General features: G+C 44.8%; 1 protein-coding gene across 1 annotated transcript in view; it reads left to right on the top strand.

Annotated features, from left to right (window-relative positions):
• PDGFD (platelet derived growth factor D) overlaps positions 1-17,617 on the top strand; it is a 182,887-nt gene extending 165,270 nt beyond the window's left edge. The window contains exon 7 of the mRNA XM_077805799.1: positions 17,483-17,617. Coding sequence (XP_077661925.1) covers positions 17,483-17,617 — 135 coding nt within the window. The remainder of the gene's footprint in view (positions 1-17,482) is intronic.
• The last annotated feature ends 1,026 nt before the right edge of the window (positions 17,618-18,643 follow it).

Here is an 18,643-nt window from a genome sequence, read left to right as displayed (position 1 = left end):
CAAATTTAGAAGTGGTAATTAAGCAGGGTTGGGGAGGTGAGTTACATGTTGGAAAGTGAGTGGGACTCTATATAAGTCGCAGGAAATCTAGAAGAAGTCCCAGGAGGCTCTGATCCTGCAATTGAATCTCTCCAGGCTCCATGCAGGTGCACAAGCCCACTCTCCTGGATCAGATTGCAAGATCGGGGCCTAAACTGGTGTGACATAGCCACTGAGAGGGCCAGAAGAAGGTGTATGTTATACCAGTGCAAACTCCTTCTAAGCTCATTGGGACTTTCTAGTATAGGGAGAGGGGGCTGCTTTTCTCACAGCATAATTCTGTCTAACTGCTTTTCACCTTGCCGTGCCTGCCTCGCTTAAGACCACAACTGGATAGGACAAACTAAGCACCTTTGACTCGACTGCAGGATTCTTCCCTTCCAATTCCCCTGCATACCAGAGGCTTTTGATTCTTTTTGTCCTATCTTTTTCCCACTCAGCCATTTTGTGTGCAGCAGCATTTGTCCCATAAGAACAAAACTCACCATATTCATTTTTAATTAATTTGAGTCACAAGTGGGGGGGGGGGGTTAAAAATCAACAAGGAAAGAACACTTTATATTCAAGCTTCCAAGAGAGTATTTACAGCAACAGAGTGAAAAGTATCATTGAAAGTTATCGCCCATTGAAACAACCCTAAGTAGGCGGCCATGTGCCATGTTGAGTTCATGCCAGACACCACACTCACCTGTAAGAGTTTGTTTTCCTACTTTGTTTAGGTCACAAATGAAAAGGAGTTTGATGGACTCTTAATCTGGAGAGGGTGCTTGCTCACATCACAAAACCAGCTCAGTAGAGGCTGAGGGCTGGAATACCAGGTGGTTGTTGGAGGTCAAGACCTAGGTGCGTAGGCAGAGTTTGTGGGAAAGCAAGCGCTGTATCTTGCCGTAGTCAGCACCATTACTCACTTTCTTAGGCACAAGGTCTTTCCACAAATTTATTGCAAAGTACAGTTGGCTTCAATTCAGCTGCTATAAAGAACTGGAGCCTAGTTAAAATTGTACCAGTTTTTAAGAAAGATACATGGGATGACCCTGGTATAATTACAGATCAGAGAACCTTATCTCAAGGCTGGGTAAATTAATTGAAAAAATAATTTGGATAAAATAATTGAAAAAATGTCTACTAGCGTTATAATACCCTTAGATTAATATGAGCTGATAAAAAGAAGCCAGTATGGCTTATATAAAAATATTTATATGACACCAGAACTTTGTATAACAGTTTAGAGAGAAATTTAAAAGATATGCTCCTTCCTTCTAAGAGTTTACAATCTACACGACACGATCTGTCATGGATTAGAAACTGGTTAAGAGATAGACAGCAAAGAGTAGGAATAAATGGGCAATTTTCAACATAGAAGGAGGCTAACTTTAAGTTTTCCCAAGCTTTCAGGCTGGGTGTTATTTAATGTGCAGTATTTATTATTGATCTGGAAGTCGGCGAACTATGAGGTGGCACAATTTGCAGATAATACAAAATTATTTAAGTGAGTCAAGATTAGAGAAGACTGTGAGGAATTTCAGAGGTACTTAACATAATGGCTGATGAAATGTAGTGTAGACAAATGCCAGGCAGTGCATGTTAGAAGGAACAATGTGTCACAATGCCAGAAAAAAAAGATTGAAGGCCAAATTCTGACCTGACATGCAACTCCATGCACAGAATGAAAGTCAGAGGAGAATTTGGCCCCAGGTATCATTGTGGACAGCTTAATGAAAACACTTTCTCAATACCATGGTGGTAAAAAAAGCAAACAATACTTTACACTATGACAGGTTTCAGAGTAGCAGCCGTGTTAGTCTGTATTCGCAAAAAGAAAAGGAGTACTTGTGGCACCTTAGCGACTAACAAATTTATTTGAGCATAAGCTAGCTGTAGCTCACGAAAGCTTATGCTCAAATAAATGTGTTAGTCTCTAAGGTGCCACAAGTACTCCTTTTCTTTTTGCGAATACTTTACACCGTGTGAATAGAGAGTGTCAGAGAATAACACAGAAAATGTTAATCATCCCATTAAATAAATGTGTGGTTCATCCTCATCTGGAGTACTGCATTCAGTTTTGATCATTAAGTCTGAGAAGAATATGGCAGAAATAGAAAAGATCCAGAGAAGGGCAACAAATGGAAAACTTCTGTATGAGGAGAGATTGAAAGGCTTAGAACTGTTTAGAGAGGAGACAAGAGAGGATATGGTGGACGTATATAAAATTAATGAATGGTACAAAGAAGGGATATAAGGCCCTCCGATTTTACCTTTTTTCCTTTACAAAAAAACAAGGGGAGACTCAGTGAAGAGAAAGGCAAAACATTTAAAAATATAAATGACAAAAATGATTTTTTGCACAACAAACCTATAAAAACTACCCCAAAATATTATTGTAGCAGATGGCATAGAAGGATTCAGTGAGGATTAGACACACAGATATGAACTTCAGTCAAATCAACGTCAGGACATAAGACAACTATGGACAGCAGTTAGGAAGAAACTTCCCCCATAAGCATGCTATTGAATAATTGGTCATCATTGGGCATTTTGATGCATCTGGTACTGTTGTGATGGAATATTAGCCTAATAAAATAATGGAGAGACAAGGTGGGTGAGGTAATGTCTTTTATTAGACCAACTTCTGTTGGTGAAAGAGACAAGCTTTCGAGCTACACAGAGCTCTTCTTCAGGTCCTGGGACCAACATAGCTACCAAAATATTGCAGATAATTAAACATTGGTCATAATCAGTTTGACAATGCCTATGTTCCCCAAAAACTTTACTCACTAAATTCAGAGTTCATATTTTCCCTTTTTCATTAATTTATTCCACTGTGCTTTTTGTCTGTCAGACCAGTATGGGTTAAAGACAGTGTTTCAGCTTTGAATGACCTGGCTTTTCTAAATATAAATTTAAATGTATCCCTTAGGGATGAATTAACAGCACAAAGAGCAGTGATTTAGCCATATGCCTCCCACTAACATTAATACAAGTTATGCAAATAAATCCACTTGTCATACACTATAGATATGTCCATTAATGTTAGTCCAAAATATTTTCATCTGTAAATAGCTTTAGTTCTTCTGTGTCTGAGCATTAGCCAGACATCTGTGTGCTTTCTTATTCTTCTTCCATGTTTCGCTGTCTTTTTGCTTAAGAAACAGCTTGGGAGTGGAGGCAGTGTGAGAGGGACTCAGGTGTATCTGTTTTAAAGCCATGTAGCTGCATTGTACTTTAGAGGCCTAATCTAAAACTGACTGAGGTTTAATCAGAAGATGATAAATCATGAATGGGCAGGGCTTCTTACCTATTTTTACATCACAAAAGCTGTTCATTTCCTTTAAAATCTCCACCTCCAGTTTAAGGTGAATAAAGGCTAAGGACCAAATTCAGAGGTGAGTCTAAGTCTAGTATATTTTACACGCCAAATAGAACAGAAGATGGCATGAGATGATGTAGTTCGTAAGACATTCGTAACAGGAGAAACTGCTCAAGGCCTTTGTTATTCCTGCTGTTAACTTTGCCTAAACAGTCTCTTGGAGCCTGAACTATTGGACTGCTGTTGGATCCACTGTCACTGTCATATGTGAATATTTTTCTACGCAACAGTGTCCATGAGTTGGCCACTCACACAGGAAATTGTGTCGTGTTTGAGGCCTGTCTCTCTTTCTGTGCGCTTGAGAAAGCCTTCCCTTCACCCTCAGTGAGCCTCCTCTTTCGGGGTGAACCAGGAAAGGCACATTTTTCAGCTACAACCTTCTGCTTTCCTACCCTGCAGTCAGTATCTCCCAGTTACCCAGCGAGTTGCATGCACTCAACCGAGGGGTCGTTTTGTACATCCAATACTAACTGTGCTGAGAGAGAGGTTTGAGAAAGTTATTTTTCCTGATATTGTTGATTTTTGTTTAGATCCCTTTTCTATTCTCTTCAGATTCTTAGACCATGCCCCTCATTGTGGTATCTGAGCACTCTCCACTAGTACACTAAGGAACATGACTAGCAGCTGTCATGTGGTCTTTCCTTTTCTCAGACAACTGCTTTAGTTCCACAGAAGCTCCACCAAGAGTATAAAATTCTGCCCTTTCATGTCCATTTGCAAGGTATTTGCTACCAGGCAGCAGAAAATATGAAAATACCCCATTGTGGATACCCCCTCTACGCTAATCCTTTGCAAAATGTTAATAGTGAGACATAAATTTTTTTCTTACAAATCTGAAATTTAGGGCAAGTTTGCCAAAAACCTCAAGAACCTTTGGAATTAACAGGACCTTGATTTGAGCAGACTGCCCATTTTATGGTTTTGAACAGAAACCTTGTGAAGCAGGATGCTTTTGCATCGTTCCAACATGATATTAAAGAAAACTGGTTTGTAGGAGCCCAGAACTCAAGGCAGACAAGCACACATGAATCAAAATTTAAAACAGATTAGCATGAACCCCTGCAAACCAAATTGGCCAATCTTCACATCGTATGCATTAATTCCGTTTAAAAGCTTCTCTCAATCACGTTCTTCGGTAAGTGATTCCATCAGGCACACCACCGGGCTCCTCACAAATGAAAGGCAAATCAATAATCATTAATGTAAATGAATACAGCATACTTTAATCAAATGTCCGTGTCTGCTTTAATCTAACTTGCTGAGATAGACTGGAAATAGAATGATTGTTCCAGAGAGACATCTTACATTCTAAAATTGAAGCGAGCATAGGCGCAGCCCGTTGGGAAGAAAAATCCTGTGGATGATCTCAGTCCAATTCTTTATGCTGCTAGGACTGAGCCTGTGCCATCCACCCAGCATGTTCATACCTCTGAGAAACAAGAAATCAGTTTCCCCATCTCATTGCTGTAACTGATGAGATGTGAAATGAGTTTCCATGAGAGATGAGCACCCTTAAGGCAGTAACTAGAGTTTGTCACAGTATATAAACCTTCTGCACAAACATTGTTCTGTGCAAGACAGCTGAGAGACATTTAAGGAAAATGGAAAGTATTGAGGCCCATTCTTGCACCTTTTCACCTGTCTGTCATGCAAAGGCCTGTTGCCTTTTTCACTGTGTATCAGAATGTTAACAGATATTCTTTTCTCTTTCCTCCTGTTCTAACAATTTTAGAGCCCCTGTGCCCAAGTTTCATGATGGACAATGCATGGCTTAGGATCTGAGAGGTAGCAGAGAAGGGTCCAAGCCACAAGGTCCAGAGTATTATTAGCACTGGTATTTTTTATTTTGTGCTGCACTGGAGTAGCTGCTAGGCAGCTCAGAATACATCTGCCAAGACTGAACCTTGTCACAAGCTGCAGAAAAACGGATTTCACCAGACACAATCTAGCGGGGGATGGGGCGAGGTAACAAGACAATATGGAAAAGCATGAGGGAGAACAGATGAAAGTCACAGCAATAAAGCAATAAAGTAATGTGGTCACTGATGTATGGCATGATGCAATAAATAAATGTTAGGTTTTCTTTAATAACCAGTAAAATGTCACCTAGTTGACTGCATTCTCGCTGCTTTTGGAGAAGTGAGCCTTAAGGTGGCAATGGACTGAATAAAGGGTAGTGGTCTCCTGTGTCCGCTCAGGAAGAGCTTTCCTTGCATAGGCGGTAGTATGGAGTGTGGGAAATCATGGGAGACTTGGACAAATAAGGTATATACAGGTTGGTGGGGCAATGAAGTAAGAGACAAGAAGGGATCCCTAAGAAGGGATTCATCCAGAAAGGAATTGATAAGCTCAGATCAATGGGCAAGGAATGTGATCTGTTTAGGGTTTTTTTGGGGGGCTGTTGTATGAACTGGGCAGCGTGTGTGTATGTGTGAGAGAGAGAGAGAGACTTAAGGGGGTAAGTTACAGCGATCAAGACGGGAGAATGAGAGCTTTACAGGATTTATATACAGGCAGAATAGAAATGCAAGGAAGCAGCAGGAGGAATAAAGGATGACTCCTAGGTTACAAGACTGAGTGACAGGGACGATAATGGTGTGTTCCTCAGATATAGAGAATGGGTGGGGAGAGGAAATAAGACTTCAGTTTTGGCCTTATTAAAGTTTAGATTGATGGTGGTGAGGTCAGTGAGACAGGCTGTGATGCAGGTTTAGGTAGAGGGAGAAAATTCTGGAGTGAAGAAAATTTGTAAGTTCTTCTTTGAGTCCCTATGGGTATTCTTTGTTGGGTGCACATGCGCTCGGGACCAGAAATTCTTCAGTAGCGGGGTCCATTGGGCTGCACCCTGCATCTCCTCGTGCTCCCAACTAAGGGCATAAAGGACGGCACCCCCTGATCACCTCTCCAGATCCTTTCTACTGCTTAAGGTCTGGGATGGAAGTCTCCTTTCTCTGTACTCTTTCCAGCATTCCCACTTGATCTTCAAACCTAATTATAAATAGTTTTTATATTTGGATAATTTAGTTAGTTCAGGGACTGGGGAGTCTCCCTCCACTAAATCCCTGACCAGTTGGGGTGCCTACTATGCCCAAAGTTCCAGGCTTCAAACCTTGCCTGTCCTGCCTCCAGGTCTTCCTGGTGAACGACCTGCATGAGAGTTGCCTATGCTGCCTCAGGGAACACACATTCCCTCAAGGTACAATATTTATCATACTTTTCCCCCATGCACCAGGCAGTCTTGTGAATTCAGACTCTGGAGACACCTTGTGGAGCTATTCCTGAGGCCCCATTTTGACTCTGGGCCTTCCACTCCACCTCTTGCTGACCTAAGCCACTGGCTGGCGCCCCTCTAGCTTCAGCATCCACAGGTTCAGAGTCCTCCAGTCCCAAGAACTCTGTGAAACAAAGGCACGATGCAGGAAAGGGTAAACACCTTCATGAGAAGAGGGATAAAACAACCCAAAAAAACCCTCCAATAAGAGGTCTACTTCTCCCATTCCTCTGGCACCACCTGAGAATTCACATCTCAGATCAGGGTGCATCTGGAGCTCACAGAGGAAGGCCAGTACCAATGGTACAAGGAGCTATTAATGCCCAGAAATCACACTCTGAGAGGTCAGGTTCAATTCTGGCACTGTGCAGAGACAGAAGAGAACGTTCTCCCTCTACACTGGCAATACCAATCCAGCAAAAGTCCACTGCTTCTACCGTGGGCACCAGCGAATCTGGTCAAACTCAAGACACCTGCCAGTTCTCCTATGGTGAGCACTTGATACACTCTTCTTGAGGGTCCGCAATATATATGGATCCAGAATCTCTGATCCTCTTGAATCCAGTTCTTCTGAGCGATGTCCCAACTCTGTCAACTAGGTATTCCTGGTCCCAAGATCCAGCCATCTGGTGGAGGCCTCGGCATCATCAGCGCACCACTCACCAACTCCTGTCTCTGATCAGTCGGAGTCAGGTCATGTGATACCACTTACCCTGCCAACTCCTATTCGTGAGACAAAAATGACCTGGCACCAGCAATCTGGTAAAGAACCATTAGCCCAGTCAGAGCTTCCAGAATTACCTGGATGTTGTCGTGACCTCGCAAAGCTGCACTAATGCCCAAGGAACCAATGGGTCCCACTTCCCTATTCCTATGACCTCAGTCACTGGTCATATGAGGGCTTCTGGAATCCATACTTTGGGGCATCAGAGTATGAGGTCCCTGTACATCACCCCTAGCAATGGTTTTCCAGAGAGGAGTCAGAGTCCCCACAGGAGCCTTTGATTGAGGAGACCGTACAGCTGGTACCGCTGGATCCACCAGGAGCTCGTTCTTTGTCCTCCCTGAATGAAGTAATGACACCAGCCTCTCCCTCACCTCTGCACAACTACAAGCAGTACCATGAACTCCCAAGGAGGATCACTGAATCTCTTCAGATCCCACTGGAGGAGGTTCAGGATCCTACCCACATACTCCTGGACATCCTCCAGGCAAACCTCCCTCTAAGGTGGCCCTTTGTATCAATGAGACCATTATGGAGTCCATTAAGTCAGTTTGGCACAGGCCTGCTACCTGTACCCTGACTCCTAATAGAGTCAAGACAAAGTATGTAGTTCCCTTCAAGGAAGCAGGATATTTGCTTTCCTACCCTAGTCTTAACTCAGTCGTAGTCCAGGCAGTTACAGAACAGAGTAGGCTGCAGTAGCCCAGGTCCACCTCTCTGGAAACCAAGAGATTGGATCTCTTTGGCAGAAAGAATTTCTCTTTGACCAGCCTATTATTCCACATAATAAATTACCATGTGTTGATATCAAAGCACAGCTTCATTAACTACAGCAAGCTGTTGGAATTTCCTAATAAATTGCCACAGGAATACAGTCCAAAAGAAATCTGATGAGGTTCAACAAGGACAAGTGCAGAGTGCACTTAGGACGGAAGCATCCCATGCACTGCTACAGACTAAGGACTGAATGGCTCGGCAGCAGTTCTGCAGAAAAGGACCTATGGGTTACAGTGGACGAGAAGCTGGATATGAGTCAACAGTGTGCCCTGGTTGCCAAGAAGGCCAATGGCATTTTGGGATGTATAAATAGGGGCATTGCCAGCAGATCGAGGGATGTGATCGTTCCCCTCTATTCAACATTGGTGAGGCCTCATCTGGAGTACTGTGTCCAGTTTTGGGCCCCACACTACAAGGAGGATGTGGAAAAATTGGAAAGAGTCCAGTGGAGGGCAACAAAAATGATTAGGGGACTAGAACACAGGACTTCTGAGGAGAAGCTGAGGGAACTGGGATTGTTTAGTCTGCGGAAGAGAAGAATGAGGGGGGATTTGATAGCTTCTTTCAACTACCTGAAAGGGGGTCCCAAAGAGGATGGATCTAGACTGTTCTCAGTGGTAGCAGATGACAGAACAAGGAGTAATGGTCTCAAGTTGCAGTGGGGGAGGTTTAGGTTGGATATTAGGAAAAACTTTTTCACTCGGAGGGTGGTGAAACACTGGAATGCGTTACCTAGGGAGATGGTGGAATCTCCTTCCTTAGAAGTTTTTAAGGTCAGGCTTGACAAAGCCCTGGCTGGGATGATTTAGTTGGGGATTGGCCCTGCTTTGAGCAGGGGGTTGGACAAATGACCTCCTGAGGTCCCTTCCAACCCTGATATTCTATGATTCTATGATTGTGGACGAGCGAAAACTGGTCACAAGATCTTCCATCCAAGAGTCCCTTGATGCAGTGAACACTGTGTCACATTCTAGAGCTACCTCAGTAGACGTGAGATGAGCTTCATGGTTGCAGGCCTCAGGGTTCCTTACGGAGGTGCAGGTGATGGTAAAGGATCTCCCTTTCAAGGACAACATTTTTAGTGAAAAAATAGGTGTCCTTGCATACTCTCAAGGACTCTCGTGCTACCCCCACTCCCTGGGGATATATATCCCAGCAGCCCATAGAAAATATTTCAGGCTTCCTCCTCCTAGATACCACCTGAGTATTTTTTCTGGCAAAGACTTCTGAGCCCTCCAGAAAATGACAGAGGGTCCAGCATGGCAGACATGCAGCACCACACTCCTCCTCCCTTCAGCCCCAGCCAAGAAGGCATTTTGATGGGAGGTCGAAGAGCTATCAATCAGTCTCTGTAACACCAGTTACCTTCTCCCCATTTGGTGGCTGTCTAGCCCATTTTTTTTCGATGTGGCACCTTATCAAGTTGGACACATGGGTCTTGGACATCATATTGACCAGCTACACACTAGAGTCCCTGTCTCCCACCCCCCTCCAAAGCCCCAGTCACCATCTATTTTCAGAGACCCTTCTCATGAGAGGATTCTCAAACAAACAGCTGAGGTCAATACAGCCTGTACCCCCCCTCGTCACAGCGGGAAGGAAGGGCTTTGACGCCAGATATTTCCTTTCCCCCACCCTGCACCTTGGATAGCTGAATGTCTCGGGATGACCACTTAAGCCTCAATAATCCCCTCCCTGAATGAAGGCAATTGGTTTGTGGCCCTGGATTTGAAGGACATGTATTTTCTCAATTAGATATTTACATAGGTCACAGGAGGGTCCTGTGGTTCACTTTGGGTGTAGAGCACTTCTGGTACAGTGCCTCTCGATGGGCCTAAGGGTTTTTACTAACATACTCGCTGTGATGGCTGCATGACTTCGCAAGCAAGGCAACCTAATATTTCCCTACCTGGATGATTGGCTTCTCATGGGTCAGTCATATCAAGCAGCGAACACCTCCTCACTTGAACTTTTTCATGCTCTGGGGCTGCAAGTAAGTGCAGAAAAGTCTACATTAACCCTTACACAAGTTATAGAATTTTTTGGAGTGAATCTCAACTCAACCAGGGCAAGAGCTTGCTTACCTCAAGACCAGATCCTTGCTATGAGGGATCTCATTACCCAGCTTCATCTCAGCCGTCAGATGACAACCTGGTCCTGCCTGGCCCTGCTAGGCCATATGGCTGCATCCACCTCCCTATTTACAAGGCTACATTTACAGTGCTTTCAGAACTGGCTTAGGATGGTCTATGCTCCAAGCAGAGACTCCTTGAACAAAAAGGTCTCTCTTCCCCCGAATGTGCTTTTGTCGCTTACCTGGTGGAAAGGAGAAAGTGGCGGGGGGGGATCCCCTGAAAGACTCTCATCGTGGTTGCCTACCACGCTGGGATAGAGAGCACATCTAGACAATCATACAGCTCAGTGTTCCTGGTTTCTGCAGGCATGCATGTTTTATATCAACCTTTTCAAGCTTCAAGCAGTTCACGAGGCATGCGAGGCATTCCTCCTCATTAATCGGTCTACACACGTCCAAGTCAGATCAGACATGACCACTGTGTACCACAGAGGTCTGCCCCACTCTGCAGAGAAGTGGTCCAGCTGTGAAACTGGTGCATCTGGCATCAGACTATCCTTTTGGCAGTACACATCAGTAATGCAGTACATTTTCCCTCTCTGGGATACCCCATCCTGAGACCTCTTTGCAAACCAGCAGAACAAAAAGTGCCAAGCATATTGTTCCCAAGCCACCCAAGGCTTCAGCATCAGAGGGTCACCTCCCTGATGCAATGGTCAGACTTGTTAAGGTACATCTTCCCTGCCATACCCTTGCTACCTCCCATCCTCGGGAAGATCAAGTTGGATGAGGCAGCACTGATCCTGATAGCTCTCTAGTGGCGGCGAGAATTCAGGTTCACCACCTTCCTACAGTTGGCCTCTCGCCCATGCATTCACCTTCAGTCGTTCCCGCACCTACTGTCTCAGAATAGAACACCTGCTGTCGCAGGGCCGTCCATCTCAGTGCAGCTTCCCTCCATCTGGTGGCATGTTTTTTGGATGGACAACGAGCATCCTTAACAGTAGCAAAAGACCCTCTACAAGGAAGTGCTGTGCCACCAAGTGAAATGGGTTCTCCCTGTGGTGTCAGCAGCCCTGAGGAATCAGTAATCTCTCTAAATTTGGAATATCCTCTCTCGTTGAAGATATTGGGCCTGTCTATCCGGTCCCTAAGTATACATTTGGCAGCTATTGATGCCTTCCATCGTCCAGTGGAGGACGTCTCTGTGTTCACCCATCCCACTACTGTGAAGTGCCTGAAAGGTGTCATAAGCCATTCCTTCCTGTATCTAAACCTGTCCCTGTTAGGGACCTGAATATTGTTTTATTCCCCATTCTTATGAGCTGACCACTTGAATGCTTAGGATATGTCTACACAGCCTGCAGCAGCCAACCTCCCAGGGTTGACAGATTTGGGCTTACGGGGCTCACGCTACCATGCTAAAAATAGCTGTGTAGGTGTTATCGCTCAGTCACCTAGGGTGAGCTTCAGAGCCTGAGCTCCAGCCTTAGCCACAACTTCAAGTGCTGTCTACACAGCCATTTTTAGCGTAGTACCCCAAGCCCCACGAGCCAGAGTCTGTCACTCAGGGCTGAGAGGCTCACTACTGCCGGCCGTGAGGACATAGCCTGAGCCTCCTGCTCCCTTCTACACCTGTATATGAAGGTTGCCTTCCTGACAGCAATCCCATCTGCTAGGAGAGTAAGTGAGCTTGGGGCCCTTATGGCAGAGCCTCCATGCATAGTCTTTCACAGAGATAAAATATCTTTAAGGTTACACCCCAAATTCATCCGCAAGGTGCCTTCTGAATTTCACCTAAACCAAATGGTTCACCTTCCCATATTCTACCCAAAGCCTCACCATAGCTTGAAGGACAGGAAGCTCCACTCACTTGACATACACAGGGCTCTGGCCTCTACTTACACAAGACAAAACCTTTCTGGAAATCTCCAAGGTTACTTGTCACTCTTGCTGAAAGAATGAAAGGGGAAGCTGTCTCTTCCCAAGGACTGTCTCTTCCCAATGGATTTCCACCTGTATCCTCTTTGGTTATGATCTTATGGAAAGCCCTCCTCAGGCTGTCGGGGCCCACTTGATTAGAGCAGAAGCAGCCTCGGTAGTTTCCCTGCAGGGGATGCCTCTCAGAGTGATATAGAGCAGCAACTTGGGCCTCCGTTCACACCTTCACTAGGCATTACACACCAGTTCAGGCTTCAGCTGGAGCTGCTCCCTTCGGTTTAGTGATCCTCCAATCCATGATGCAGGATGTTTCCTTGTACCATCCTTCTAACTGATGCTGTTTGGGACTCATCCACAGCGAATACCCCTGGGGAGGAGCACTGGAGTTCACTGAGATGTGTGATCCCTGTGGGTATTCACGATCCACCCTCATTCCCCTCTGCTCAGGGTCTCTTTGGATTCATAGTAGAGCTGTGGTGCTTTGGTAGAGCTGTGGTGAGGCTTCATGGTGAGGCTGTTTGTCAGGAGCACAAAGATGCACAGGGTGCAGGTGTGGACCCAGGGACACTGCTGTTGAAGAATTTGTGGTCCTGTATGCATGGAGCGCATACATATCCACAGTGTATACCCATAAGGACCACACATCTCGAAGAATTCCAGTTACTATAAGGTAAATAACCTTCCTTTATCATTATAGAGATGGTAGCTGAAGCCATGGGAGTGGATGTGATAGTCCAGAGAGAGGGTGGAAACACAGAAGAGTGTTAGCATCAATACAATTACAAAACAAATGGGTGTTAGTAGCTAGACACGGCCATTCTTCTTGCAAGTGCTATTAATTGTGTTCTCTTTCACCCTTTAGAACTAAAGTGAACATCTGTGAACTATGAGTAAGGCTAAGATTTTGTTATGGTTTTATTTTTAAAAAGCCAGAGACAGGTCATGGGCAATAAACAAAAAATTAATGGAAGCCCGTGACCTGTCCCTGACTTTTACTAAAAATAATTGTGACAATAATAATAATTGTGATAATAATTTACTAAAAATAATTGGGGTGGGAGGGGGAGGCCAGCACTCACCGCTGCTGTGGCTCTGGGTCCCCCAGGCGCTCATGGTGGCTCGGAGATCCAAGGCCCACCCACATTGGCTGAGAGTGCCGGGGTCCTCCTCCAGCATCCCACGGCAGCTGGAAGCTGCAGGGACCCCCTACCATGGCTTGGAGCTCTGGGGCTGGCAGCTAGGAGCTGCTGGGGGCGCTGCTGCTTGTGGCAGCTGAGAGCTCCAGGGCCCCAGCTGGCTGAAAGCTCCAGCCCCACCGCCCCAGGGCTGAAGTGGAAAATGTGATGGAGGTCTCTGGAATCCATGGATTCCGTGACCTCCCTTTTATAATCTTAGCCTTAACCATGGGTGGTGGGTATAAAAGGCCTTCGGGGGGGGGGGGGGGCCTAAGCCTCCCCAAACAGGATGCGGTGCACCTCCCTCTGGAGGCATGCCGCTGGCCTGTCACCTTTGGATCGCCACCGCTGAAAAGGGGCCCGGGCCATGGCCCCACCTGCAGTCCACCTCGCTCCCGCATTCCACTCTTCCCCCATGGCCCCACCCACACTGCTCCTCTTCCCACCCCCAGTCTGCCTCTTCCCCCGAGGTCTTCCCACCCACCACTCGTGCTTCTCTTCCCCTTTCACATGTGCCCCGCCAGCCTGGCTCTTGCACTTCTCCACTGCTTCCCCTGTGGGGCCCATCCCGTGCCCGCCGCTCATGCTTCTCTGCCGCTTTCCCCGCCCGCCTCTCAGACCTCTCCACCACTTTCCCCCTCATCCCCTCCTGCCCACCGCTCACTCTGCTCTGCCGCTTCCCCCACGCACCCCTCCCCCTCCCACTTGCCATTTGTGCCCTCTTTGCCCTCTGAGAAGGCAGAGAGGTGCAGGTGATGGGCTGGGGGCCCTGCTGGGGATGGGGGCGAAGAGAGGCACAGGCAGCAGGGGAAGACATGTGAGTGGTGGGAGGCAAGCAGGGGGGGCATGCAGGGGCAGGCCTTGGCGCAGAGCAGGGGGCAGGGCCTTGATCCGGTGGCACACCCCACTTCTAGGGAGCTTCCAGCGTTCAGGAACAGCCTCCCCAAATGTGAGATTCATGCACCGGGCATGCTTAACTATGAGATATTAGCTGGATATTGAATATGGCTACATTTATGTTTATCCTCAGAGGACATTCATAGATTTAAGACCAGAAGAGACCACTATGGTCCTCTAGTCTGATCCCTTAAGTAGCACTGGCCATAGAATTTCACCCAACGATTCCCACAGTGGAAGGAATTGCTCTTCCCTGCTACTTTGTCTACACTAAGAAATCCATAATCAACACTCACCCCCACTATACTTTCACCAGTAGAAACTGTAGTGCAAGTAGGGCGTCAGTGCTAGATTAGACACTGGCGTAGATGCCTGAGTCCTGTTTAGACTACAGCTTCCACTGCTTTTATTATTGGTGGCAAGTGATTGCTATAATTGCTTTCATAGATTCATAGAGTTTAAATACAGAAGGGCTCATTATATTGTCTAGTCTGGCCTTCTGTATATCAGAGACCTTTAAATTCCACCCATTTTCCCCTATACCTAGCCCAATAACCCGTGTCTGGCTAAAAAAGTTTCCAGAAAGGCATCAGGTCTTGATTTGAAGCCATCAAGAGATGGAAATCTGCCCTTGATAGTGGATCCTTCCCTTGGTCATTTGTTCCAATGTTTAATTATCCTCACTTTTAAAAAATTGTGTCTAATTTTTAATGGAAATTTGTCTTCAGCTTCCAGCCATTAGCTCTTGTTTATGCATTTCTCTGCTAGATTAAAGAGTGCTTTAGTACCCGGGATTTTCTCCTTATGAAGGTATTTATACACTGTAAGCATGTAACCTCTCAATCTTTTTCATAAACTAAACAGATTGAATTCTTTAAGTCTGTCACTGCAAGACATATTCTCCCACCTTCGAAGCATTTTTTTCTGCATCCTTTCCAGTTTTTCAACGTCTTTAAAAAATGCAGCCATCAGAACTGTATGCAGTGTTCCAATATTGGTCAAAGCAATACCCTATACAGAGGTATAATCACCTCCCTACTTCTACTCATTACTTCCTGTTTATATTTCAAAGGACCACATTAGCCTGTTTTTCCACAGCACTGCAGGAGCTCTTGCTTATCCACTATGACCCCTAAATCCTTTTCCAGCAGCTGATCTTTTGGCCACATCAGAAGTCATTGCCTCAGAAGCTAGTGCTTAGACAGTGCTTGTTTTTCCCTTCTGAATGACTTTTTTCTCCTGCTTCTCATTAACGTTCTGTTTTTCTTCAAATATTTTCAATGTATCCTAATTCCACACAAGCTCAGTGAGCAAGATCCTTTGGCAGGGTAGACCAGGCAAGCAGTCTTCCCCTCCCACCCGAGAAAAACTATGCAGGTGCCAGAGAGTCACCTGACCTTGAAATCTTTGAGCCATTTGAATACATCTACAAAGCAAAAATAAATAAATTGTGTAGCATGTTACTGTGCTGCAACAAAGTCACTTGTATGGAAAAGGTTACAAGGCTATAATAACCTTTTTTATATCGCCACTAAACACAAAATCCAGCTCAGTGATTAAGTTTTCTATCTGATTCTGTTTTATTCGGGTAATGGTTTAATGGCCATGATTAATTCAGTGTTTTTATGTGATGAAGCGGGCATGGCTGTAGTTATACATGCTTTGTGAGAAAATAATCGGAAACGCTGAGCTGCCTTGCTTTGCTTAGTAGAGATTGACATGAAAACCAGGAGTTTATTACATTTTTCACCTGTCCAAAACCAAACACTTTTGGAATATTCTACTCCTTTCTATACCCTTAAATTCAGGACATGAAAAATACTATTGATGTCATGAAAACAAGAAGCAGGGAAAGGTGGTATCATGGAGTTACCTTCCTTGAATTATTCTAATTAATTCAATAGCGCCTCACCTTTAAAGAAGTGACCAGCTAAACCCTAAAAATCTGTTTTATTGCCAGAGTAAAGGGTTTTCTTTCAACGACTGTGGTCACCAGAATTGGCCTTACTATTTTATTCTTTTCAGTTCTCCTGTATTTACCTGAACCTAAGATTACTTGATGGAAGCTAGACTGAAAGCTTGAAACATCAGCTCTGTGATCAGCTAGTAAAGCAGCCCAATTTCCATTTTGTTCAAACACTGCTTTCCTGTCTTGTCTGGGAAAGTGTCTGCCAATTCATTTTTCTCCTCTTATCAGCAAAGCGCATATACTGTGCTCATGTTTCTTAATACAAAACAGAGGGAAAATCCCCAAGCTGCCAGGAGGTCTGTTAGCGTAAATACTGCCCAGATCTCTGGTCTCATCCCACTGCATACACTTCCATTTGCTCTAAAATGAAAAAGTAAATCTACCCTGCTGTGATCTTGCAAATGTCAATCACTTGAAATTGTCGGGTTTTGATTAAAGGCTTCTTTAAATAGAGAATTTTTATCGTGGGTTCAGCACCAGCAGCTGTATTTGATTTTAAAAGTGTGTTTCAAAATATCTTTGAAGCTCCAGTCCATTTTCAGCCCTGAAATAATCTCCACACGCCTATTGGAGTCTGTTCTTGAATGTTTCAAATGGCAGCATGGCCCAGTAAAACTTCCTTTATGATGTATTGTTTACAGAGAGGCAGTTGGTATTTGAAAGCAGTTCAAACCCAGCAAACTTTGTGTTTTCTCTCTCGCTCATTCTCACTCTCTCTGTATGTATGTATATATATGGGATTAGAAGGAAGATAGAAGCGGGCTGGGGGAAGAAGGAAATGGAAAAAGCAAAGTCAGGCAGAGGAATGTCTGAATTCCTGAGAAGAAGGAGGGAGAATAGAGAGGAGCATGAGAGGCAGTATGACCGCATGGGAAACGGGGAAGCAGACGTTCAGAGCTAGCAACCGTCAGACAGAAAATAACGTCCTGAGTTCAACTTTTAGAATTGATTTCTTCTGGAATCATTAGTGTCCATGGGTTCTGAAGCATTTTTCCCTGCCTTACGTCTGCTCCCTGCAGTCCCTGCTGCTCTTGGATGCTTGATCCACTCTGGAAGCTTCTGCTTTAACTGCATGACACCACAGAAGTGGGGAGCGAGGCAGAGCTACGTGAGGCAGTACCATCTAGTGAAACACATTGGGCTGTCGTCTCCTAACTATGGGAGGTTCTGTACGTTTGTGCATCCAGAGGAACAGAGACACTTTTTCTAAAGTTACTGGAAGCATTTTGACAACTTTTGTGTTTCCAGGTGCTGAAATTCATCCCTGAGTCAGGCCATCCCAGGAGGAAGGGCAGAACCAAGAACAACATGGCCCTAGTGGATATTCAACTGGAGCATCATGAGCGCTGTGATTGTGTTTGCAGTTCAAGACCACCCCGATAAAAACAGAACAAAGCACACTATTTGCAGCTCACAGGACCTTTTATTTTAAGCAGGAGCCGTCAGAGGACATTCTTCCACTGATAAGCAAACTTTGCTAGTAGCCTGCATTGCGATAAGCAAAAATGAATGCTGTGTTTCAGCATAGCTATATTGATTAGTGCCATGGCAGCTAAAAAGGTATATCATAGATTTGTGTTTTAGCAGCCAAGAATATAGAATTAAGTTTAGCAATATATGGGGACGGTTGAGATTTTCAAAGTTGACTATGGGACTTAACCGCACAGTTCCCACTGAAATGTAATCAAAGCTGTGTAGCTAAATCCCCTTGCTGGCAGTGGAAAGTTCCACTGAGATATTTGAGCTAACCTTATATACCTGTCTCTCTCTCACTCTAACTCATCCACATCCAAATTCTGCACTCATTTATACCTGCTCAACTCCACTGAAGTCAGTAGGGCTACATGAATGTAAATGAAGACTGAATTCAATCCAATATTCATACATAATGGTTATCCAGTTTAATCCAGCTCCTAGGTGGAACATCCCCTTGCTCCTTTGAAACACACACATGGCAAATAGAAAACAACATGAAATAAATCTAATGTGAAGTCAAATTGTGCAGTCTGTATTCAAGCAACACACTGACATCAGCTGGTGCTTTGCACAAGGATATGAACCTGAGTGCCACCATTTCCCATTGAAGTCCTGCCACCTAGTAAGAGTTGTGTATAATTTCTCAGGGTCGGGCCCTTGGACATTTTCTTCTTCCCTGTGTTTCTAGGTAGACAGTCAAAACGGAACATCTTGGTTGCTGAAAATACCCACTCTTCTTGCATGTATATTCAAGTTGGAAACAAAACTTCAGTGTTCTAGCTTTTAGAGAACAGATGAAATATCACTGTTGTTTTGTTTGTATTTTTTAAAGTAAGGAATACTATAACCTTGCCAATATATACAGTAATCTTAGTTGTTTGACTTTAGTAGTATATCTTGCCATGATCAAACTCTTGGCACTGAATATCTCTT

The sequence above is a fragment of the Eretmochelys imbricata genome, chromosome 1 (assembly GCF_965152235.1).
Source record: "Eretmochelys imbricata isolate rEreImb1 chromosome 1, rEreImb1.hap1, whole genome shotgun sequence".
NCBI classification, from domain to species: Eukaryota; Metazoa; Chordata; order Testudines; family Cheloniidae; genus Eretmochelys; species Eretmochelys imbricata.
Note: the sequence above shows the minus strand (reverse complement) of the source record. Positions and strands in the feature narration are given on the sequence as shown.